The sequence below is a fragment of the Polyergus mexicanus genome, unplaced genomic scaffold, assembly GCF_030449975.1.
Source record: "Polyergus mexicanus isolate NDT 795.1 unplaced genomic scaffold, iyPolMexi1.0 SCAF_4, whole genome shotgun sequence".
Taxonomy (NCBI): Eukaryota; Metazoa; Arthropoda; class Insecta; order Hymenoptera; family Formicidae; genus Polyergus; species Polyergus mexicanus.
In genome coordinates this window covers 5,253,670-5,279,759 of record NW_027223324.1, presented here as the reverse complement: position 1 = coordinate 5,279,759, position 26,090 = coordinate 5,253,670, and the positions used below count along the sequence as shown (strand labels likewise).

General features: G+C 34.3%; 4 protein-coding genes and 1 long non-coding RNA gene across 6 annotated transcripts in view; 4 read left to right on the top strand and 1 right to left on the bottom strand.

The window, feature by feature from the left end:
• LOC138932331 (uncharacterized) overlaps positions 1-11,388 on the top strand; it is a 138,812-nt gene extending 127,424 nt beyond the window's left edge. Inside the window, exon 3 of the long non-coding RNA XR_011446763.1 lies at positions 11,288-11,388. This is a non-coding gene — a long non-coding RNA (uncharacterized lncRNA). The remainder of the gene's footprint in view (positions 1-11,287) is intronic.
• A 13-nt stretch (positions 11,389-11,401) lies between these two features.
• On the top strand, positions 11,402-16,413 carry LOC138932329 (uncharacterized). Its single transcript, XM_070294038.1, has 3 exons — positions 11,402-14,490; positions 14,683-15,152; positions 15,312-16,413. The coding sequence occupies exons 1-2, from the start codon at positions 12,339-12,341 to the stop codon at positions 15,105-15,107; spliced, it is 2,577 nt and encodes an 858-aa protein (XP_070150139.1). The 5' UTR covers positions 11,402-12,338; the 3' UTR covers positions 15,108-15,152; positions 15,312-16,413.
• Positions 16,414-17,848: 1,435 nt separating this feature from the next.
• On the top strand, positions 17,849-19,539 carry LOC138932330 (uncharacterized). The gene is made up of 4 exons (XM_070294040.1): positions 17,849-18,233; positions 18,372-18,695; positions 18,784-19,203; positions 19,281-19,539. Exons 1-4 carry the CDS (start codon positions 17,913-17,915, stop codon positions 19,497-19,499), a joined length of 1,284 nt encoding a protein of 427 aa, XP_070150141.1. The 5' UTR covers positions 17,849-17,912; the 3' UTR covers positions 19,500-19,539.
• A 1,160-nt stretch (positions 19,540-20,699) lies between these two features.
• On the top strand, positions 20,700-23,299 carry LOC138932295 (uncharacterized). The gene is made up of 4 exons (XM_070293972.1): positions 20,700-21,837; positions 21,970-22,293; positions 22,371-22,790; positions 22,863-23,299. Exons 1-4 carry the CDS (start codon positions 21,517-21,519, stop codon positions 23,079-23,081), a joined length of 1,284 nt encoding a protein of 427 aa, XP_070150073.1. The 5' UTR covers positions 20,700-21,516; the 3' UTR covers positions 23,082-23,299.
• Positions 23,300-23,400: 101 nt separating this feature from the next.
• LOC138932339 (uncharacterized) lies at positions 23,401-24,865 on the bottom strand. Of its 2 annotated transcripts, none has more exons than XM_070294052.1 (3): positions 24,416-24,865; positions 24,174-24,286; positions 23,401-24,076 (listed from the first exon to the last, which is right to left on the bottom strand). In XM_070294052.1, exons 1-3 carry the CDS (start codon positions 24,719-24,721, stop codon positions 23,914-23,916), a joined length of 582 nt encoding a protein of 193 aa, XP_070150153.1. In that variant the 5' UTR covers positions 24,722-24,865; the 3' UTR covers positions 23,401-23,913. The 2 variants fall into 2 exon arrangements, with proteins under 2 accessions (XP_070150153.1, XP_070150154.1); XM_070294053.1 differs by having other exon boundaries at positions 24,174-24,283.
• Between the last annotated feature and the right edge of the window lie 1,225 nt (positions 24,866-26,090).

Below are 26,090 nucleotides of genomic sequence, written 5' to 3'. Positions count from 1 at the left end.
TTCTCATGGTATTATAAATATTAGGAAAAAGTTTGTATACTTTGTATTTGTCGTAGAATAAACGTGGAAAAAGTGTGTTTACATCATGGATCATGGATATCTTGTCAATAATATGCTTCGCCCGTTTCTCGCAGTTCGTTAACAGCTTTCGACGTGTAACTACACGAATTTTGTGAGTCTTGTCTTGAAAAATATTATTTATTGAACGCGCGAGCGGGGAGTTTCTTCTCTTATGTTTATGACATTTAGGGGTGGAATCCCTCTCCCGCCCACGCGTAATGTCATAAACAATTTTTTTTTTTTTTTAAATAAAAAACAACAAATTACACAGCATACGCATACTTTAATAGCATGTTAAACTTCAATTCGTTATATCTGTTAAACCAATATGGCCCCCTACTTATATATATTTCTTACGGGGAATTATTCAAAAGAACCTCCCCTACGACATATTTATAATTGACGATAAAATTGGTTACCCTTTACCTGATATATGTATCATTATTAAAAAACGCACAGATTTTTCCAGTCGCAGATCTTTTAAAATCCTGTAAAATAAATCGTGCATTATGAATTCGTTTAAAAAAAGAAAGGTGATCGTTGGATGAAATGACAGTAGAATATTGTTACCCGAGAAAATTTTCCGATTAAAATAACATTGATTACTATCTCAGCATATCGATGAGTAGTGGAAAAGACTCGCAGTAGTATCGATAACACTCGACAGTAATAGCTCTCGGAAATAGCGTATAACATTTTCAGATGAATCGTGCATCATTAATTTGAAGTTGATTTAACGACCGGTCTCATTCAGACGGAATAATTTCTGTACGCTAATTGCCCATAGATTTCTCATTGTTTTCTCCATGTGTGTGTTGTTTTCTCCATTTTGACGAGCGTTCCATTTGCAACGTAATAAAATCGATGAGAAAAGAGAGAAATTCATTAATTAATAGCGGAGCGACTAAAATTAATGAAAGTTAGAAAAGGAAGACAAATAAAAAGACAATTTTTGATGAAATTATTAGCAACGAACAATATCGCTAATATTATTTTTCTAGCTTGTCATTAATATACGAACAAGATGAATGTTATATAAAAAAAAATAAAACTCTATCAAACATAAAATAGAGAGGCCTAAAACATGCATAATAAATATTTTATAAAATATTAGGAAATAAAAAAAAAAGAAGCAATAGAAAATTTTCTTATGAAATAAGATTGTTTTGCAAAATAAAATTATAAATAATAATTATCACAGTTATTATTTTTATTTCTATAATTTGAACAGCCACAGCGTTATTATCGATGGCCTTTAAATGGCAAAGCAAACGGAGAAAAGAACAGATAATTGCATCATAGGTAATGATATTCTTGCTATACGATTTAAATTATTTAATCGAACTTATTGCCGGATAAAATAATAATGGCTCGTTACATGATCGTTCTTTATTCAAACTGCTTTTTTTTTTATAACCGTGAGAAGTGCAGCTTTAACAAGAGTCTCCTCCAAGAGAGATATAAAACACACAGTTCCATAATGCTTGGTATAAAAGGAGTGTAACGGAATTCATATAATATATTCATATTTTTATGGCATTTAATAAGAAAAGGAGTTAGTTGGTTTGGACGATATCGTTTTTGACAAAATTAAATGCATGGCGTGATGTTAAATTCGTTCAATTTAAGAGGAAAATATCTATTTGCTTTTACGTATTTGTTATATAGTTTCGAAGTATTTTATACGAGAGTAAAAGTTTCATGTTTCAAGGATTTCTGCGTTATTTCATTTAACATATTCGAACGAGAAAGATGTAAAACGAAACACGAAATATTTTTACACAATCTAATAATATTTCCGTTCTCTTAGAATTGATAATATTTTACGCTGTTGTACATCTGGACGCGACGAACGCAAAGTTTTAAAACTGTCGTCACGTGCCGGCTATGCCATTTCCATCGGCAATACCTTTTCCACCGGTGTTATAATACAAGCCGCGAGACTATCGTAAATATAGACTGCCTCGCATGACTAATTACTTTAATAAATATTTTCTGCGTACGCTAATTTGCATTGAGACGAGTTTAATTAAAGGATATTTTTCAGTCACGTGTAATATAATACCGTTTATTTGCACGAAACATGTCCCTCGTATAAAGAGTGTAGGGTAGATGTTAAGTTGAGGTGAACATGATAGTTTTAATATAAGGCAATCGATAGTTTTTTCATTAATAAATAATGAAATAAGATTTTTTAAAAATAGATTTACGAGACAAAGTAAATTCTCAAACATTAAACGGACAGGAGAATTATGTTTTTCAACCAGATTCAAATAAACATATTATGTTGACAAAAATTTAATCTGACCATTAATTACTAGGCTCCCTAATTTTGACTTTTTCACTAAAGATAAGATTATTGTTTAAAGTAATACAGGAAAAGCAAATTACGTCCTCTCTAATTTTAATTTTCTAAATAAATTTAAAATATCGACGTAAAAAGATGCTCGAGGAAGAATATTTATTTACGCTCTTTAGCCTAAGAAAAATGAATTGCTTATTTCTCCATTATTTTTAATATTATTTAACGTTACTTTAATTTCACGAGGATTAATTAATCGATCGCGATAACATGCACATTGTCGACTCTAACTTTTTCAAGGTAGGAGATAGCGAGACAGCGTGTTTAATAATTAAGGGAATTGGGAAAGGTTTCACCTGCGGGCCACTTCATCGTCGAGTCCCCGGGGGTTCTCCTCACCTTCTCCTCGAGTAATGCTCCCCATGAGACACTAGCATAAAGGCAGATAGTCCCACCTTAGTGCTTTTAATAATTAATACCAGCGCGCGGGTTTGCGGGCTACTTATCAAATACGCTGGAACTCGACCCAGTTCACATTTTATCTTAGGTCAGCTTGAATTTACGATCGTGATATGTTTAGAGATTAAAGGGTTCCTATACTGATCGATGGACAAAATCTCAGTAAATGGAAAATTCATCACATTTGTTACAGGGACTTAACACACGTCCTGGCATTACTTGAGTATTATATTAAATTCAATTCTTTCATTTACTTTTATTTATTCTTGTTTATGGAAAAAAAAAAAACACCTTGTTGAATGAAATCTGATTTTGTCCTTGTAACTATACCCTGCAATATTTATTTTCGATTGTAAAACAAAGAAGTTTTAAGATATTCTTTTGAATGTTGTTTCCTTTAGTGAATTCTATATGGAAAATATATATGTGCCACTCTTGTGTAACGATGTAAAATTTTTTTTCCATATCAAATATCTGCATCAAAAGATTCCTCAAAGTTTTAGATACACGTATCTTATCTCGAGCTTATTATTCAATATTATAAGAGAAGCTTGCCAGTTTTGTTTAAATCAAAGAGAAACTATTGCGAATCTTTTCTTTACGTGTAAGATTTTATCGAATAGAGATTATCGTTCCCTTCTCACGGAGGAAGAAATAAAGGAGCTAATGAAGGCTAACTATACGTCATTCGACTTGAATTCAGTATTCAGTGATCTTATCAGGCACCATGCACTTCGAGAAATAAGAGAGAAAAATATCGTCAGCTTTAATCAAGCTGAATCGAATTATTACACGAAGAGAGAATATAAAAAAAAAATGTACAAACGATAATAAAAAGGAAAGGATATTTCAGTTTGAAAAATTGAGCTTTTTATGGCTTGACAGACATCGGAGTTGTCCATATTATTCTTCTTCGATATCGAGAAATTAGTATCCAAGTAACGAAGTCCGAGAGAAAGAACTTTGTCCATTGACGTAAGGGGAAGGGGGAAGTGATCTTCGGTACTCTTGACGGAAATTGGAAAAATTCTCACACCCCTAGATTTTCGAGCGCGCCCGTCTCGGATGCGTTAACGCGTCCTCTCGGGGGACGCGCCCATAATGAAGGATAATTTCACAAGTGAAAGTGAACACGACGAGGCCAATTTCCAACCATCGCATCATCCCATCGCGCGAGAGGGCGAGACGCGCTGTTGAATTCCTCGCGTGACTTCGCGACGATGTAACGGCGCCGCGTGACACACGCGAATTATACGCGCGTGCGTGCGCGATACGCAATCACGCGATCGCCGACTATCGAGCGAGAAGTGTGTGCGGCGCTTATCCGGACGAGATAATTGAATCGCGAGATATACATGTGTCAACCTTGTCACGCATGAGTTATAAAATACAAATGATTATATGTGCAAAGTGGCTAATCGGCAGGTTTTAATCTATTTTAATCTGTAGAGATATACAGGGTGTCCCCAATTTAAATGGCAAAATTTTAGGAGCGTGTCGGGGGATCGAAGACAGAAAGCCCTTTAAAGATTTGCTCGTTTTTGCTCCATTTTGGAGAAAATCACAAAAAAAGAAACAAAACACGTTTTCGTTTTTTTTTTTTATTTATTTACTTACATTTTATTTATGTTATCATCTATTTAATGCAGATATTGTTCAAAATGTTGCTCTCTAGCATCAATGCAAGCGTTACACTTCTAGCACTGATCTTATTAATTACAGCTAGACATTGTTCTAGTGATATTTGGTGCACTGCATCTATGATTCGGTCTCTTAATTGCTCTCTTGAATCGATTGGCACCGTAAAGGATAACATCAAGTGTTTACATATGTAAGGAACCTTGAAGCAGAAAGTTTATTCGGTGCCAATCGACTCAAGAGAGCAACTGACAATGAGAGATTGAATTTGTGCGATTTTCTCTAAAATTGAGCAAAAACGAGCAAATCTCTACAAGACTTCTTGTCTTAGTTTTTCGGTCCCCTACACGCTCTTGAAGTTTTGCCATTTAAATTGGGGACACTCTGTATATATGTATATATATATATATATATATTTATTGAGTGGAATGTGAATAACTGTTGATGTTGATAACCGAAGAAAATATTTGAGGGAAAGCGACATCTCGTACAATTTTATATTCTCTTGGAAAGTTTATTCTTTTATAATACATGATTTGTTTTTTTAGTCAATCATTATACAATTGTATAATCTTATATAATTAAAATAATCAAACAATAAATAAAATAATTAAAATAAAAACCAAATAATCGTATAAAGAAAAAAGTAAAAAATAAATTGTAAGATAAAAAAAGAAAAAATTCATAATAACGTAGCAGGAGCGAATTTGTAAACTAATAAAATCTAAACTTGGATTTTAAGAATTATGTGTCGAAAAATTTAGAATAATATTATATAAACAAATATTTTTTGTTAAACCTGCAGTATTATACGTAGAATACGAAAGGGAAGACTTTCCTTATAATATCTCCTTGTTTGATTACACTCGACAGAAATAATTGATAATGGATTTGATTCAGAAACCGCTGGGAATTGAAAACAGATCGAACACGATCACATTTCACTTAACGCTGTCGATATCCTCGTAACGACGGGATTACATCGCGAATATTACTTCCGATTTTTTCCTCAGTTTTTCTCTGTCATCAAGTCCTCGATAAAATATAACAGAGTAAGAATTACGAGAGAGAAAAAAGATTACGCAATGATAAAATTATATAATATATATTTTACGGTATTTAAAAACATTATTAAGGTATGTAAAAATTCCTCTTTGAGGGCAAATTCAATGATTTATATTTGTTCTATTACGCGCAAGCACACACGCATGAAATATTCAATCAATATTTAATCAATATATTTTTCAAGGATATCGATAAATAAATTGAGACGCGCAATATTTATAAATGGAAATTTGCATTTACCGGTTTTTGATTTTTTTTTTTTTTTCTTCTTTTTCGATTCGCCGAAAACGCTTTAACGCAATCAAATTACGCGTGTAATATCAATCACCGATATTCCCTGTGATATTTTGTACGTTACGATGAGTAATGGGCCATAGCAAAGATATTTCGAAATCGTTTAGCCAAAATTAATATTCATCGAACAAATATTTCTCTCACGAACGTTTCCGTTCTCTGTCCGCGAAATCGTCATGTTATACGGATTGGAAAATATTTTTACGGGCAAAGTGTAATACGATTTCCTTAAATCATCTTTCGCAATAACCGACAGAAACATTTTAAAAACGGCGTGACATGTGTTAAGTTAAATCATTTATTTCTTGAATACTTGGTAATTAAGTCACGTATAAAATAAACAAGAAAAATATTGCAATTTAAAACAGTTGAAATGTCAAACTGAAAAATAATTACCTCTTTATGACATTATAATAATCTTTATGATATTTATATTAAATTATTATTAAAAATAAATCGAATTTAAAAGAATAATAGTATTAGAGTACTATATATGAGCGAAGATATATGGACCGTTTATTTTGAAAGTGGTGCAAGTCCATTTTCTTTTGTTTCGAGAAAATTAAATGTTAGCAGATCTGACAATTAAAAAATATAGGTTAATTATGTGAAGTCTGGGAATGTTTGTACTAATTTATCAATATGTAATTTGATTATATAAATTTCTTTTAGGCGAATTTAACTAAAATAATATATATTTCCAGGCTGCAAATGGACTTACACCACTTTCATAATTAGTCAATTGTAAATATCATTTAATTTCAATTTTGAAATAACAAATATCACTTAAGATATATTTCATATTAATCCAATTTTGTTTATAAATAATAACAAGAAATAAAATAGAATTAGTATTTTTTATTTTGAACGTTAATTATATTTATATATCGTTAAACTTAACACAAGATATTGGTATTATTAATTATTTATGCTCTTCATGTGACAGTGTTTTGAAATATTCATGATGCACAGAAGGTATATAAGGTAATAGCTGCTGCATATCCTTATATTTTTCGTATCTAATAGGCCTGGCATCGTGATGGAAATTGGACTTACACCACTTTCATAATCAATGGTTACGCAATTTCTTTTACCGGCCAATTTTAAATTCAACAAAGCATTGGCATTTTTTAAGATATTAAATACTAACTAGTTATAAACAAAAAGTTTACACTAAATTAAGCATAAATTACGTCATATCTCATTTAAAAAAAAAAAGGACTTACACCACTTTCAAAATAAACGGTCCATATAATATATATATATATATATATATATATATATATATATATATATATATGTATGTGTATCGAGCTGCGACTTGTACGGAGATGTAATTTTTTTGGCGCGTGTTTAAGAAAATAGAATTTCAAATATGGTATGTCAGAAATTTGTAAATTACAAGAATAGTCATGCACGGCAATCACAGATGTAAACATTATTTCTTGCGAGTCTTCATGCGCCCCATTTGGTCATGTTCCACCCCATCCACCACTTTGCCAATTTACTGACTGTAGTTAGTCACGAATAGCTAGACAGCTTTACCTAGATATTATATTATATGGAAGCATGTGAGAGAAAGAGAGAACTAACGTGACCCCTTAACATACCTGTCTTGACAATTGCATAATTAATTAAACCAAGTCAAGGAAACATGAAGTTATTTCGACTTACTATGTCAACTAACAACTTATATCAATGTATACCTTATGTATAACTTTTCTTCGTATGCAATCATTTCGATCACTCTTAAGACTTAGAAACGATCAAGTACAATATTTCAACTCGGATGGACAATAATAACATTTTGCTCTTTCTGTAAATTCGTTAAAAAAACAATTTATATTATGAAAAAAGTTCTCTTTAATTTTATACGTTTATAACGCTTTTTTTATATTAACAACAAAAATTATTAATACAGAGAATCATCAGTATTTTTCGATATTGCTAAACTTAAGATACAAAAACTCTGCATATCTCTTGTAAATCACGTAATATCACGTAGTATCATAAACCAGAATCAATCATTTGTGTTCGCATACAATAATAATAGGATCAATTAGCTCGACAGAGCGATGGCAAAAATTACCTGCTTGATCGCATAAACACATTTGACCCTTAACAAAGACTATTATTAGCTGCATTGATTTTGGTTTAATCAATTCCCATCGAACAAATCGCCCGCGGAGTTTGTGTATTGGCGCACCCCCATTCGATAGATCGCGGATCAACGATGAGGGGGAGGGAGGAAAGGACACAGATGCGCAAATCAACCAACGGATCAATGAGCGCCGCGTGTTTGCTAAATTAAACCGCCAAATCACAGCTGATGATAAAGTCGTCGCGAGCTTGGGAATCTAAGCGAAGGGTTAAAATTAGGGCATATAGTTACCCGAGTAATTTGTATCTAGAATTACGTCAGAAAACACGTGTCTTTTGAATCGTGGATTTTTTCATAAATAATCTAATGTTTGACGATGCAAAATTATGTAAAGAGGAAGTCTTGGCACTTGTCATATATATATACAATATTATTAAAAAGAAACAATAGGCAAATATTTTAAGCTCGTTTTAGATCAGATTTACATAGAATTTTGTTTGTAATAATTATAATACAGAAAAAATTTAAAGAAAAAAGTAAAATACACACACATATATATATATAATATTATATAAAATATTATATATAATATATTATACATATATATTAGGATAAATATATATACATTAGAATTCTTGAATTTTATCGGGAATTAGAAGATCGTCTAAAACAGGTTTTATTGATAAATTATCTAAAAACAAGATAGAGAGCTGCTTTCAATAAGCTTTATACACGAGTTTGATGACTTCAATCACGTCGTTGGTTAAAACTTTCTTCGCTGATGGATATTCGATCTAATGCTTAATTCACAGATAGACCATTACCCTGATATGTGGATCTTGCAAACGTGCATCAGTTATAATAGCCCTTTATTCCGAACGATTTCAACGATTCTATGTCACGAAACTTGTAATAATCATGGAAGCGACCGGATGGTAGATATCGATATGAGATTTATACGTTGAACTTATATAATGTATGATTATATATATACATATCGAAATGTTGCAGAATTATTATCGTTTCTCCTATCTATAAATTTTTCGATGACTTGATTAAATATTTAATTGAGCCAAAAAAACAATGATATAATAAACTACAGTGTTAAAAGTTCGCTGAAATTAATTAATCTTGAATTAGGATTAAAAATAAAAAAACAATTCACTGAAAAAGGATAAATTTTCATCGCGGTCAAAATTTGATTAATAAGAGATGGATCATATTTATAGTCTTCGCAAAAAAAAAAAAAAAAAAAAAAAAAAAAAAAAAAAAAAAATTATCGGTAAATTTTCGAATGTACAAAACAAGCAAACAAACGATGTTTATTAATTGATAATTCCGGGGCATGACACGTGTTTGGTTCAACACAATCTATCTTAGATGTCAAAAGTTATATCCATTTTTGCGCGATAGAATCTCGATAGAGCGACAGTGTATTTGAAAATCAGATTACACGTAAGGGGCAGCGCATGCAACGAATATTTTAAGTTACGTCAGGTCCTAAGATATTCGTTGAAAAAGAGACAAATCGCTTCTCAGTCAGCTATATATGTTATCCACCTATACGTTTTTATCAATCTAGAAAGAATACTCATTTCCCCTACGACGTTGAAAGCGTACATTTATATTTTGTCATACTTGATTCCGTGACATGATATACTTTTTGCTATCTACAAAGTGTCACGAGATGTTTCTGATCACCTATGAATCATAATATCGACTACTTAAGAGTCGGATTGACATCGTCACGAGATTATATCATCGTGTTACACACAACTATTTACAATAACGCTTGATCGTATGCGAGCTATAATTTTTTTAACACGAAACTTTGTCTACGAAATGTCACGAGATATTCTCGATATCTTCCATAAAGCAGAATATTTTTAGCTAGTTCAGTTTATATGCCATATGCAAGAGTTACATCATATAATTGACTTATCTATTTAAAAAAAATCTTTGAACGCACTATCAACTTTTGCGCGACTTTTTGTGTTGTTTAATTAAATAAAGGGATTATAGGAGAATTAAAAAATAAGATGCTCTTTCTAATATCATGTAAAATTTTTATTTAAACACAAAAAGACAAATGTCTTTTTTATTAAAAAATATATTTTTAATGCTTTGTAAGATGAAGATGAGAAATTACAATTGCAATTTTTTATCTTCATTTTATCATTAAAATATATATATATATATTTTTTTTTAACGAAAAAGAACACGCTACTCATTTGTTCGATTAAATAAAAATTTTACGCGATGTTAAAAGTATGTTATTTTTTGATTCGCTAAACTTAGAATTTCTTAAAGATAAAATAATTTATCGCAATGATAAAATTATCATGATTAAATATTCAGATTAGTTTCGAAATAGTTTGCCTTATTACATGGATATTTCTTCGTCGCTCTGGGTATATTCGAGCATCCACCTACGATCGCCGGCCGGATGATCGAAAATCGAGTCTCACCCGGCTCGGAACGGAACTATGAGAGATATGTCCCCGTTATTAAGTTTCGTTCGCGAAACGAGATATCTTGTATGATAGCCGGGAAGAAATCGATGGTCACTCACCCTATACCTTCTATCATGACTCATCCACGTATTCCGTCTTACCTGACCAATCAATTTCCTGGACCGTGCACATATCGCGTATAAGGTCGAGACGCGATCGTTTTGTAAGACTTCGTTCGTTGTCTAAGGCCTCTTCGAAATTTATATCCCGCCACATTGGATCGTTTTACGATCAATTACTGCCAGCGAATTACCAACCGGGTGGCACAGCCGCGCAGTGGCCGTTATATCGAACTTAATTAACTTAATAACGATAAATAGTAATATTTATGAATAACTCAATTATATAGGATACCTCCTCGCGCGAACTTGCTCGTTCACATACATTCTGCCGGCTAATAATATTAATAACGAATAAATTAATGATGCGCAACGGATATTGTGCATTTGCGGACAATGTATATTTTATTTTTATTCGTTTAATTGATTAATTGCACGACGAAAGCGTAATCGAAATCAGAAATGCAAACAACAGCAGTTGTTCAGTGTAACTCGCTGGAAACGAAACACTTGAACTTGCTTTTTCTTTTTTCTTGTATTTCTTTTTAGTTGAAAAATACATCAGAATTATTTGGATAATACTTTTTTTTTTTTTCCCCCGATTACTTATAAGCTTTTCAATTCTTTAATATTTAATTTTTAAGCTTTTCAATTTGACTGATTTTTTTCTTGTTATATAATCTATTCTTATAATCTCTCCCTCTTTCTCTTTCTCCCTGTTGTATCTATAGATTAAGAATTATAATTATTTTCATTTTCTTGTGAACTAACGACAGACGTTTTTTTTTTTTTGCAGGTGCTTGGCGTAGCATCGCAAAGAGACTAGAGGAGCAACGTATGACTGTAGCGAGCACACTCGCGTCTTAATTAAAGAAATGGATACAGTAATTACGAGGCCACGACGACGACTAGGGATACGGCCCAATTCGGCGCGTTAAATGCTCCCCCGGGAATCCACGTTCCGGCCGAGGCTCTCGCGGATCTGGGATGGCTTCAGGGAGCAGAAGCAGCAGCATCAGCAGTGTTATCGGATCAAACTCAGTTAACAAGCCCATGTCGTCGCCTATATTGGTTGCTGAAAGTAGATAGATTTTAAATCGAGTCAACCGCGCGAGAACAACGAAGTTAGCACGACAAAATAATCCGGTGGGGTGGCTATCAGATCGCGTATCCCGACACTGTGTATATAATGAAAGCACGTGGAACGGGACGGTAGTTGACCGAGGGCCGTTAGATGCTGTGAAGAAGAAATTGAATCCTATCTTACACGTCGCCTAATCGTCCGACACGTCGCAGAGTTATCAAGGGAGTTATCTCTATTTGGCCTGACGTGAGGCCTCAAAGATGTAGATACGAGTAGTTACAGAGGAGACATTCTTGACCCTATCCCTTCCCGTTTTCAAAACCTTTTCGTGTATATCGCAAATAGCAACGATATCCACAGAGAGAGGAGAGAGATCAATCACGAAAAACATTATCAGGCTATAAGATATAAAAATACAACGCGACACATCGACATCGGAGGGGAACGCGCTGGATGTCACGGTCAAAGGGAACGATACGGTGAGAGAAGATCGAGAGACAGCCAGCGATTTCAGGAATGTGACGTGACAGGATTTTCCGCGAGAGGAAATTAGTATCCTTGAATAGAACTATAAAACTATAGAACTAGAGAGAAAGAGAAGGACATCAGCAAAGGCACATTTAAACAAGTGTCCTTACGATTCTCATTGTCGTCGTCCTTGTCGTAGAGCGACGAGGTTGACCCTGTGTTATGGAATGAGATGCCCAGACAGGGTATCTAAGTGTTCAGAATCATCCCCCCCGATACGGTTCGGTCGAGCGTTATGACCCCGATGATGCGACTGTTCCTCCTATTCGTCCTGATGGCCGTACAGTCCTGCTCGACTGTCTGTTCGGCGAGCGGCGACGGCGGACCCAACAGCCCGATCTTTAATCTAGACCACACCGCTCTGGAGAAGAACCTGGCGGCGATCTTTAATAAGGTAGCGCACAGCTCTGCGACCACGAAACGCAGCGTGCCGGCGTATGACGCTCAGGTATCGGCCAGCACGACGCTGTCGACAGTGCCATCGCCGTTGACCACCAGTACGACCACCAGCGTTACTACTGCTAGCCCGTCGATACCCGCCGTCAAATATCCGGCAGTGCCACGGGCCACAGCCTCGCCCATCCTCCGAGATCTTCCGTCGTACGCGCCACCATCTAGAGCACTCTTTACGCCACCCCTGCCGCCAGAGTACCTGCATCCATTTGCCGACAAGCCCACGCTACGCGGCACCAATTCGGATGTGTACACCGGCAGCAGGAGGCCGGTGCCACCGCCAAGCCTGACGCCGGCACACGAGCGGATACCTATCCGACCGCCGGATCTACCTCAGAATCCCTCCTCCCAAGTGCCGGAGAGGCATCATTCTCACTCAAGGAATAAGCCGGTGAATGTGCCCGACACCAGAGCGGAGCAAAGGCCTGCGGAGTCTAGCGAAACCAATCGACGGAACAATACCAATGACCCTTCATTCGTGACTCTTCATTACCCCAGCATCTCGAGGATCTTGTCCGGCAGCAATGGCAGGAAGCAGGATATTCCCGATATATTGTTGAAGCCGTTAGCCACGAAGAGCCCGCTACTACCGAACATACCGCTTGCTCCGACGACCGAGAAGACTACGTCAGCACCAAGCACCATTACATTCGGCAGTACCGCAGATCCTTCGAGAATCGCCGTTACCCAACCGACCATCTTCAACCTACCAAACACTGGCCGGCAAGATGATGACAGCTATCATCACGGGCTAAGAAACGGACACGAGGATAGTATCGAGATAGTAGACACGGAGAGGCTGCCGTATCCGCAGGCGCAACCGCCAGCACCGACGTCGAAGCGACCAACTAATGTCGACGACGATGACGATGAGCGTCTGGTGCCGCATGTCGACACGCATTCGCTCGAGTCCACTTGGCGCATCGCCTGGTCGCTGCACGTGTACCTCGCGGCGATTATGTTCACACTCATGGCTCTATACTCAATCTACAAGATTGTGCGTTTCAACGAAGCGACGAATTTACTCACGCAGTCATATTTCCTGGCTGTTCATCTGCTGCTGACTACCATCTGCACTCTGAGGTGCTTCCATCTCTTCTACGACGCTTATAATCTCGGACAATCGCTGCCGGAGCCGTTGTCCAGGGTGCTAATGTATCTGCCAGCGCCGCTCTTATCCACGGCCTTCGCTACTCTGGTACTATATCTCGCTCGGTGTTCGGAAGCGCCATCGCTCAACAACAGCATCCTCTCGCCCATCACGCTCATACTCTCGTCCATAGTGCACATTGTGCTGTGCGTGTCTCTTCATGTGTCCACGCACGTGCTCGGCTATCAAGACGAGGCGCGAATTTTGCCGCTCATCTGTCAATGTATCTATATCATTGTCTGCGTTACGCTGGGTCTATGCTACATGTACGTATACCGCGTGGTGCGCTCACAGATCCACGTGGCCAGTAACAAGGCAGCCGGCGCGAATCATATGATGGGTGCCGATCCTACCACAGTGGCGCTCAACACTGCCATTACCACCACCATCGCCACTGCTCTGCTATTCATTCTCATGGGTTTCGTGCAGCTCTATGGTATATTCGGCATCCAGGAACGTCCGCAGCCGCATCCGTGGCTCTGGTGGGGTTGGCAGTTCTCAGTCAGAGTGCTGGAACTATGCGTTTGTGGTCTCCTGGCCTGGGTCGCTAGTCTATCCCAGTATCCTCTGCGCGAAAAACAAATACAGCAACACTCGGTGCACTCGGGCTTTGCGCTGTTTCCTTGCGGCAGTTCCACCTCCACAGAGAACATGGACGATGTGCTCTATCCTGCCATATGTAGTACCAACCAAGCGATTCAGAATTACACCATGAGAACGGGAAAACAAGTTTACGATGACAGTTTTCCGCTAAACACTCTGCCCGAGCATTTGAACATATCAGGTAATATGAAAAATTTTATATATATATATATGTCACTGAGAATCTCTTTACTCTTTATGAAATAGTTTATTTTTTATTTTGTCAGTCTAAGAAAACTAATATTTCCACTATCTCTATCGTTTTGCCAATTATTTAAGTTAGTACCGGGTTTGTGTTTACAAAAATTAATGTTTTCTTGTGTGTTGCATATAGGTACCTTCGAGAGACATTCCATCCGCAAGTCAGGCACAATGGGACACTTTCCTCACGAAGGTCGAGGTTCCTTAAGTCGTCATGGTAACGGCATACAAACTCTAAGAAATTCTGAAACTCGCGGCAGGCATACGCCTATACAAGGCCTACATGAACAAGCTCCGACCAGCGGCTCGACGATGCTAGTCGCCGAGGCCGGCTTCGTTAGATTCCGGAGTCTTGGCGCAGAGGAGGACGAGCTGTCCGATACGCAGAGCATAGTCGGTACTCACGGTAGGGGAAGCTCGCTTGCCGGTAGCGTCAGATACAATACGAGGCATTCGACAGTACAGCATCAGCATCCCCATCAACATCAGCACTCGCTGCAACACTCACACCCGAGTCAGCATCAGCAAACTCACCATCAACTTTACAACAACACGTAAAGGCTGTGCCAATGCGAAGACTAAAACGTGATTTTTGTTAACTCGGTAGGTGTAACAGAAAATAAAACCACAATATGATATTACTTTTCAATGATTTGTTGTATACATCGTATTTTTGCATTGATTTTTTTTTTTTATAATTATAATTTATTTGGAATTTATTTTTCTCTTTATGACTCTGATATAATCGTAATCTTGTTGCAGACGAACGAGATCGTCGATAATGAAATATATAGGATACATTGACATGAATCGCGGGAATCGTCGCCCTCGCAAACTTCGGTCTAAACTCGAAAACTAATTTTATCTTATACTCTATGTAAGATATGTCCTGTGTATAGACAACCTAATGCCATTCCCGCTCTCCCGCTTCGCATCGACGTCCGAGCCAAGCCTCTGCCGTACGATACTTCTATACATATTTATTTTAATCCTCGATAAGAGCGAGTAAAAGTATACGGCGAACTCATTTGAGGTTCCTCTACCTGTATGTGGGTAGTTCAGGGTATATCGAAACTTGATCTTATATTAGGCACTTGGTACTTATTAAGATTCATGTGATTGAAGAAAAATAAAAAAAAAAATAATGTGTCTCACTGAAGTATATAGGGAAACGCGCTTTTCTCTCGGTTTTACGTTCACTGCTAGTACCGAAGATGGGCTGTGGAACGCGCGCATATTGGAAAAAACACAAATGATTTTAAATTTTTTAACATTGCCATAATGTTAACGAAAAATGTGTTTTAGCAAATATATTATTAATTATTCGCGTGACTAGAAAAAACTTTGAACGTCCTATTGTCATGACAATTTTTACAACCGTGCAGGCATTCATTTTATATAATCGTATGTGCGATGAAGCGCTTCGAATAATCATCTATTTAATTGGTACTTATCCTTTTTTGAGTGAAACTTCTCAAGTAAATTCGATATAAAATCAGCTTTGCGACCAACAGGAGGTATATTTTTTACAAAAAAAAAAAAAATTGCACGCGAGGTCCAAACACAACTGGAGAAAATAATTACGATTCTCATTCAGGTATTCCGAGATTAGGATGTGATTGTGTCAAGCTGAAAGCGGTGTTTGTACAGTCGATGATAATTTATCACTCAGTCCAATTGTACGATTTAGTTAGCGGCTAAGACACTAGGTTAAGAATTGCGGATTATACGTTAAGTTTAGTCATTAAGAGAGAGAGAAAGAATGAGAGAAAGAAAGATAGAGAGAGAGAGAGAGAGAGAGAGAGAGAGAGAGAGAGAGAGAGAGAGAGAGAGAGAGAGAGAGAGAGAGAGAGAGAGAGTTAGACGAGTCGCAACTAACGTCAACAGATTTACATTTAATAAATCGAAAGAGAATAAAAAAAGACATAAAAAAGAATACTTATTACCGATATAGAATAGATGACATAAGTGCGATTTAACGTCACACATACACACACAGGCCAGCATTTTACTTTATTTCTCAGATTCTAAGGTACAAAATAGTACTTTTTATTACCTTTTACTCCGTATATCGATAGGTTTAAGCGGTCGCAGTGTATATGTTTATATATAGACATTGTAAATAAGATATACGGGCTCGTTGTGAACGAATCTACTGTTATGATGAAATTTACGGTTAGATTCCATTTGACGTGTTGGAATCTATACAATTCTCGGTTGTAAATGCACACAACAAGACTTGTATTTTAATTTATCTCAGAAGCTGTATTTATTATGTGAAACATTCCACAACAAGTGATCAATATGAGTGCGCGATCGATTTGTGTGGGATTTTATTGCATTTATAAATTTCTCTAGATGCTAAAACGAAACGGAACAAATGTAAATAAAAGCTTTTTTGCGAAAAAAAATTTCTACATTTATCTTTTGAATGAAATTTCAGCCGTTCACGCGCATCGAACGTACATATGTATAAAAAAAGATATCGTTTTTACACTTTTGTAACAAATGGACTTTTAGTTGAAATACGTCTTTACAAATTGTTGTTCGCGATATTATTAATTTATCTGAATAATATTATACAGATAAATTTGACAAGAACAATATCTATGTTTAGAATCTCCACACATACTACGCAAAAGGTTCCGAGTTTAGGTTTCCTAAACAAATTTTATAATGTAATATATATAAATATAATCTCGTGTCACAGTTATATATGCATATTAGAATTTTGTTTTATTTTATATTTCATTCCTTTTATTTTCAGTATTTTTTCTCATTTTCATTCTATATTTTAATATTTCTACATTTTATATATTATATATGTATATGCAACTTTCTCTGGAAAACGATAATGTGGTAGTACATAATTATTTTTATTTTTTAATTTCAGAAATCAGAATTAGAATTTGATTCTGGTTGCTATTTTATTAAAACTTAATATTTTTTAATGATAAAAATTTAACCAATTTTTTTAAACTAAAGTGATAACGAATTATTAATAAAGGTTATTAAGAAGTACTAATCAATAAATTAGACTATTTTGATGAATTAAATCAGCGGAATCCTTGTAATTTGCATCGAACCACAAATATCACAAATGAACGTTTTCATTCTCTGATTTGCTGCCTAACGATCCATATATTTTATCAGTTTGATAAAGCGCGAAATTTTTATCATTTAGATAAGATATATATACTACGTGCACTTCATTACTTGGTTACGATGCGTTAGTACATTTGTTGTTTATTAATTTAGAATTTTGATCCTTTATGCGTATTTATATTCATAAATATAAAATATTTAATAAATGTATATTAATAAATTTCTCATAAATACAACCGTTCGTAATATTGAAAAGAAATGATGAATCAGAACAAAAAGTGTACTAACTTGAATGAGATAAATAACAAATTTACAGAAGAAGTGTTAACAAATATCCTTTTTAAAGCATGTAATCAGAAAGAAGTGCAACTGACAGATTGGAATTTTAATGAAGGATCTGCTAAAGGTGACAATTATTTGTCAAATGTTTATAAGGGCAAAGTGAATGGTATTATCAATGATAATTCAAGACATGTGCAAGTGAATATCATCGTAAAGTCAATGCCAAAAAATCCTGGCACAAGAAAAACTCTCAGATGCACAGAGTTTTTCCATAATGAAATTGCTTTCTATATAGAGGCAAGACTATTACATAAACACACTTTTTTCTCTCTTTTCTTTCTTGAATCTATACACATACATTATTTATTTGAAAGAATTTATATTACTTATTTGTGTAAAAAAATCACAAACATTCTTTATTCATCTGTTTTGCAGGTTGCCTCTAAATTTGAAAACTTTTTAGCAGACAAGGGACAGAGCGATCTGTTATGTATACCACGTCATATAATCTCTTTCACAGATAATGAAAACGATTTTCTGGTCCTGGAAGATGCCTCTTGCTTAGGATTTTATACCGCATCGAGACATAACTGCTTAGACTGGACAGAATGTACAGCAATCTTGAAGACACTGGCTCAATTTCATGCGATTTCATTCGCATACAAGGATCAAAAGAAAGAAGAGTTTATGAAAATTACAGATTCTTTAAAAGAAACTTTCTTTGGCAGTAACCATTGGGACTGGTACAAGAATTATCACGTAAATAATGCACAATATTAAATTTTTTTTTAAGCCTTCTTAAAGTTTTCTGTTAAGAATATAAAATATTTTTTTTCTTTTTTTACAGAAAAAGTCACAAGATGTAATTAAACATGCAATAGCCACAGAATATCCCAATAGCAAAGCTGAAAAAAAATACAATTCTTACAAATTCGGTGCCCTTTTCACTAAGTGCAGAGAATTATGTGAGAGAAAACATGCACCTACATCTGTTGTAATAGAGGGTGATTGTTGGGCTCCAAATTTTTTAATCCGCAATATTGGACAAAGTCAAAAGGAAGCATTAATGCTCGACTTTCAGCTTGCACGTTGCGCTAGTCCTATCTTGGACTTATCATTCCTAATTTATTCTTGCACTCTAAAGTCATTTCGTGATCAATATTTTGATGATATGTTAAAAACTTATCATTCCGAATTGAGCAATGCTATTAAATCTCTCGGATCTGATCCAGAAAAAATTTATCCATGGGTCTTATTCATGCAGGAGGTAAAATATCCATTTTGTAACAATTGTTTCTTTAAAATAAATAAAGATGTTTATATTAATCTTTATATTAATTTCAGGTAAAGGAGCAATTTGTTTTTGGTGTATTTAATGCACTTGAAGCTATTCAAGTAGGCTTAATGAATGTATCTGAATCATTCACCATAGATACCGCTGTTCAGGACAACGAAGCAGTAGATATTGGTGAAATAGTATCATTACCTAATATTACAACAACAAGTGGAAGACAAAGATTAGCAGATGTGATAGTTCATGCTTTTGAAAAAGGATATATCTGATATAAACTTGTATAAAATGATTTCTGGATAAATAATATTAAATGTTAAAATAATAGAAGTGTTATCCAATTTGATTTTCTATATATACTTGATTTTATTAAAACTAATAAATAAAAAAAAAATTGTCAAGCTTTTGTGTACAAAGGTTTTCAAAGAATTCTTTGAAAACATGAATTTTATTTCATTGATAATATATCTTCTTTGCAATAATTTTATCATATTTTTCCTATAATACATATGCAATCGCATTAAACACAATATTTGCAGAGTATTTTGGTGAATAAATTTTTTATTAATGGATTCTTTGTCCACTTTAAAGTTTATATTTTCTTAATAAGAAGAATCATTATTATCATATGTTTTCAACTTTTTTATATATATTTTTTGTTATATATGTATAATAAATTATTCAAATTAATATAAATCTGTAAAGCTTGAAATAGAATGAGAAATAAAAAATTGTACCATCTATATATACTTGCGCTTTTCAAAGCTTAATTCTGATAAAGTCAGTAATAGTATTTAGTACGATTTATTTATGATTTAATGTCGTTCTTCATACAGACTCACACACATTTATCAGTATATGATTCACAAAGATCGTGTAAAAGATCTCTGTAAAAGAATAAAAATCAATAAAACAAGAACCAGTTGTTAATGTGAGCAAATATATATATATATCTATGTAATTAATGATCGTTTCGATAACGACTATAAAAAGAATTTAATTCAACAGCGAAGATAAGTTAAAACGAATCGAAACGTTTGTCATTTTTACGATTGTTATTTCTACGTTAATTATTATGCAAATCAACTACATTTTATTAGTCCTTTTCTTTCTAGCCAGATTTTATATATATATATATATATTTTTTTGTGGGGGGGGTGGAGGGACAAGGAGTAGTTTTCCCATTTAAGAATTATTATCATATTTGTTTCATATATTTTTTACGTAATCTTTTGATCAAAGAGTACTTCTATTCAAAAATATTTTATTATCATATTTTTTAATATATATATATATATTTTTTTTTTTCAAGTGTTTCCTTTTTTAAAATGCAATTCATTATCTCGCAAATAAAATCTAATCATACGAAAGGTTATCTTTTTATCTAACAAATCGATATGATATGGATCTCTCGTCAAATGATAAAAACTTATGCGCGCGTATTTTATAATGCGAGGTGACATGTGACAATGCTTTAGTAGGAGGAATAGATGCTTTGTAGCCTTCCGATTACTTGTCCCAATTTATTCTCCCCTCTCCACGTATGAATATGGATAATGGTTCTTGATAAGACTCCTGACTCCTGGTAAGGCAGTTCTGAACAGACTACTCTTTTATTAATAGTGGAAATTTCCATCCAATAGTGTTGCGTGACAAGTGTATGAGTAAGGATCGCTCACGTGTGAAAATAACGTTTTTCTTTTTGCAATAATCATAGATATGCATTAATGTGAGAAACGATCGATAACATAAGTGTTTTTTTTTTCCCTTGGCGAGAAAAACGTATTCCATCGACAGATAATAGATATACTTGCGGATATACGTCAAGTGCTAATTTTTCGCATGTGAAACGTGTATTATATCAAGCTTTGAAAAAAAAAATTAATTTCCACGTATGATAAGGAACTTATTGTACATTCTCGTCTTATCTCAAGAAAAGACAAGAATTAAGTCACATTCAACAAGATAACATCAGCTATATAGCTGATATAAAAACCATAGCATGATATATGATATATGACTATAAAACCAGCTGATATATAAACCAAAGCAATTTTATCTTCCTTTATTATTTCAGCTCTCAAAGTAATGGTGTCATTGAGTTAAAATAAAATATTTATCGCAATTGTGGATTGTAATATGATTACATTATTATAAATGCATTGTTGGAAATCTTCATATTAACTTCAATATTATATTAAACCTTAAAAAATATCAGTTTCTTCAAAGTATTACTATATAAAAGAATTTCATATCAAATAGTCTCTTAAAAAGGCATAGAAAAAAATCATGAGTCAAAATAAGAATCGCATCAATTTGAATGAAGTGAGTGACAAGTTTACGGAAGAGATGCTTACAGACATTCTCTGTAAGGCATATAATGGGAAAAAAGTGCAACTGACAGATTGGACCTTTGATGAAGGATTTGCTAAAGGTGATAGTTATTTATCTACTGTCAATAAGGGTAAACTATATGGTATCGTAGATGGTGACCCACAGCAAAATGTACAAGTTAATTTTGTCGTAAAGTCGATTCCAAAGAATATTGGTAGAAGAAAGACTTTTAGAAGTGCAGACTTTTTTCGTAATGAAATCTTATTTTATACACAGGCAAGAAAAAATATATAACTCATACTTTTCTTTTATATAATAGAAAATGTATATATTGTTGAAAAAATAGTGTTAACTATATATAATTAATGAATAAATATTTTAATCTCAAACAGTTACTATATTTTACAGATTGTTCCCAAATTTGAAAAATTTTTAGCAGACAAAGGACAAAGTAATCTATTGTGCATACCACGTTACTTGATTTCTTACACCGACGGCGAAAATGATTTTGTTGTCTTAGAGGATGTCTCTCCCCTAGGATTTGGACCTGCATCCAGACAAAACTGCATAGATTGGGCAGAATGTATAGTGATCTTAAAAACATTGGCGAAATTTCATGCAATCTCGTTTGCATATAGAGACCAGAAGGAAGAAGGATTTATAAAACTTGCAAGTGTTTTAAATGAAACCTACTTTGGTAATCATAACTGGAACTGGTATCGAAGATTTCATGTAAGTAACATATTACAATGTATATTTTAATGTCTGTAATCTGATTTAATTATTATTAAAGCAGTTCTTTTATACAGAAACAGCTAGTGGATATAGCTAAAGATGCGTTAGCTATCGAATATCCAAACAGTAAAGCTGAGAGGCAATTCAATTCCTATGAATTTGGTAAATTATTCCAAAAGTGCACAGAATGCAGTGAGAAAAGAAATGCCCCTACGTCTGTTATCTCCGCGGGTGATTGTTGGGCTCCAAATTTTCTCGTCCGAAACATCGGGCAAAATCAAAAGGAAGCATTAATGCTAGACTTTCAACTTGCGCGTTGCGGTAATCCTATTATGGATTTATCGTTCTTTGTTTATTCGTGCACCCTAAAGTCATTTCGCGATCAGTATTTCAATGATATATTAAAAACTTATCATTCCGAATTGAGCAATGCTATTAAATTTCTCGGATCTGATCCAGAAAAAATTTATCCATGGGATTTATTTATGAAAGAGGTAAAATGTCTATTTTGTGTTTAAAATTTTTAATAATGAAAAAAGTGATGCACTAATCAATATAAATTGCAGTTAAAGGATTACTTTATCGTTGGACTAGTATTTGCGATTGAATCAGTTCCATTTTCTCTGTTGGATCCATCTCAAGCATTCGATTTAGATGCCATTATTAAGAATGATGAAGCAGTGGATATTTCTGATGTATGGACATTATCTAATATTAAAACATCAACTGGAAGACAAAGATTGGCAGATATAATAGTTCATGCTGTTGAGAATGGATATATATGATAGGGATTTATAGTATATGAATAATTTTTATGCATTTTTATAGAGAGAATTATATAAACAGCATAAATATATATGCATTATTTTAATGAAACAATAATACGTTATTGGAAAAGTATTAATTCTATTTTGATAATACTAATAATTTTGTAATATAGTAGTTATTCTAAGTTATTCAAAATATACACATATATTTTATTAATAAACTATTTTATCAACTTTTTAATTTTTCTTTTATATTTTTCCAATAAAGATGTAGCTCAAAATAATATTTACACTTATTTGGAATAAAGTTTTGTACACAATTTTTATTAATGTGTAGTATTAAAGAAAATAGAGACAATCTGTATTTGTATAATTTTAATTATATAACAACGTAGATTAATTAAAATATAATCTGTGTATAAGAGTAGAGATATAGCCACCCATTAACTTTTTCGTTAGCTTTCAGATGATACATATCTAAAATTTTACATTATCACATAGTAATATTATAATAGGGTGGAGAATATTGGTAGAAACATGTTGGATCTTTTCTTTCTTGTTAGGAAAAGTACATCTATTGCTGACAAGCGTAATATGTCAATGATAAGTGCATCGCAGATGCATATTTGATAATAATCTCGCTGCACAAAGCAAATTACTTTATTCAAAATACTGAAGAATGTCTTAAACCTGTCCCCAAACTCTGATAGTCCTTCTCTCGTGTACTTACCTCAACAGATCACGATAGAATTAGTCTGATATTATTAAGATTGTTGTACGATGGTAAGAGCAGCATTACACGGATAATATATATAATAGCACAACGGTGTATTTCTCTGCGCGAAAACTTTTATGCGTTTTGATGCTGGATGTTGGTCACAATGTTGCTCGCATCGAAAACAGTTGTGTCCTCGTCATCTTCCTCCTCCAATGGCAACGGTCGCATCTCAACATCCTGCCTGTGTGTGAGGACACCATACTTTCGAACCAGCTGGGCTCGCGTCTTACTTAACCTGCCAATAAGAACAACCAGTTAAATTTTCAAATTAGAGATCTATCGATATATTATTGCTCTCTCTTTCTCTCTCTGGTAAATCCAAATAAATTCACCTAAAGCTACGGAACACGATGTAGGCCATGACAAGGATGCTTAGTCCCACAAAGACTAAGAAACCACGTACAAGAGCACCAGTATTGAAGGTCGCATGGTCCTCACTGGGCTGCTGCATCAAGATAGCGAGGTAATATCAATTATAATCAGAAATAAATTATCAAGATTATCCATAAGACTAAAAAAATGTCTGCACCAGGAAACTTCTGACTAGACAATCCTTATCTTCAATGATACGAACCTCCTTGTCCACGATGTGCGTTCTATTCGCGGTGACGTCCTGCGACGACTTTGAGGTTATATTGTCATGCGTCTTGTTTCCTTCGGTCGCCGGCTTCTTCGCGACAGAGGACGATTCGGCCACATTCTGTTGAACCCGCTTGTCGACTTCTTTATTGGTCTCCTCATTGACGAGAGAGATCTTCTTATCCTCGGCAGTCGCGTCCCTCTTCTCCTGAAAGCTCCCGTTACAAATCGCCGTCTGCGCCAGCAGGAAGATTAGTAGGAATACGAAAAACTTCATCTTCTGGATCTTCGAGCGCGTCATCGTGCCGTGTCATTTAAACGACGATGACGACGAATTGTCCACTTTACGACGTGACAACGCGACGCTTCAACGCGCTGTCCATCATGTCGCTTGCCGGTCACGCACACGCTTCTTCGCGATCCATACCAGCTGTTTTCATGCGCGCGAGATGTCAGATGTCAGACGCCAGCGCCAGACGGCGTTCGATGACAGTTCCGTGTTCCGTGTCATTCTCGCGCGATGCCCCGTGCTCGCACATATGCTTCGTTATGCGTTAAGATCTGTTCACACTTGTAACGTGTATCATATCACTAATGACGATGACAAGTAATACGTTAGATTGCGATATATAATGTCACGCAAGCCTACACATATATATTTTACGCACAAAAAATTACGGGGATATATAGATTGCGAAAAGATAGAAATATATTTTATATTTCTGCGTATTCTCGGGGACCTTGTTTTTTTAGCACTTGCGTAATCGATAGATGATTACTAAATGATTATAGATAACAATTATATATGTGTATGTGCGTACAAAATATAGTGCAATAGCGAAAAAGCAATTGCATCCGATACGCAATTATACCCATCAGTAAGAAATCGTAGATCGGAAAGACGGATATTAGACGTTTATAGACATCTAATATACATTTTTCGATCGGTATCTCTTACTGGGTATATTAATAAGTAAATAAAATGCTAGTGTATTATTATTCATATAATAGATGTGAATGTGTATGCAGGTTTGTGTGTACAGCGAAAGCGATTACATCCGATACCCGTTTTATTACGTATATGTATAGATACGTATATAATTGCTAAGTGTGTATTATATATTGTATAATAATAAAAATGACTATATGTATGCGTGCGTGTACAAAATGTAATGTAAAAGCGAAAGCGATTGCGTCCGATACCTATGCCTATGTGCATTATTGTATATTGTATTTGTATAATAATAAAAATAACTGCGTATGTGTGTGTGTGTGTGTGTGTGTGTGTGTGTGTGTGTGTTAAATGTAGTTAACAGCGAAATCAATCCATTTTTACTCACAAATGCATATAAAGTTATATTATTTTTATTATTTAAAAATAATTTCTGTTTAATGTTCATATTATGTAACGAGAATGTCTTTATTTTATATATATTGCGATATTCAATACATTTTAATGTACTTTCTAAAAAGAAATCCTAAATTAATGTACTATCTAAGACTTTCTACCACACACACACGCACATACACTATTTTTGTTTCCAAATAATTTTATTTTATTGTTTGATGAAACATCGATGATAATAATATGTATAACGTTATAAGTGTACATAAAAAAATCGATAATAGTCTGTAAAATATATTCTGTAATTTTTAAAAATCTAATAAAC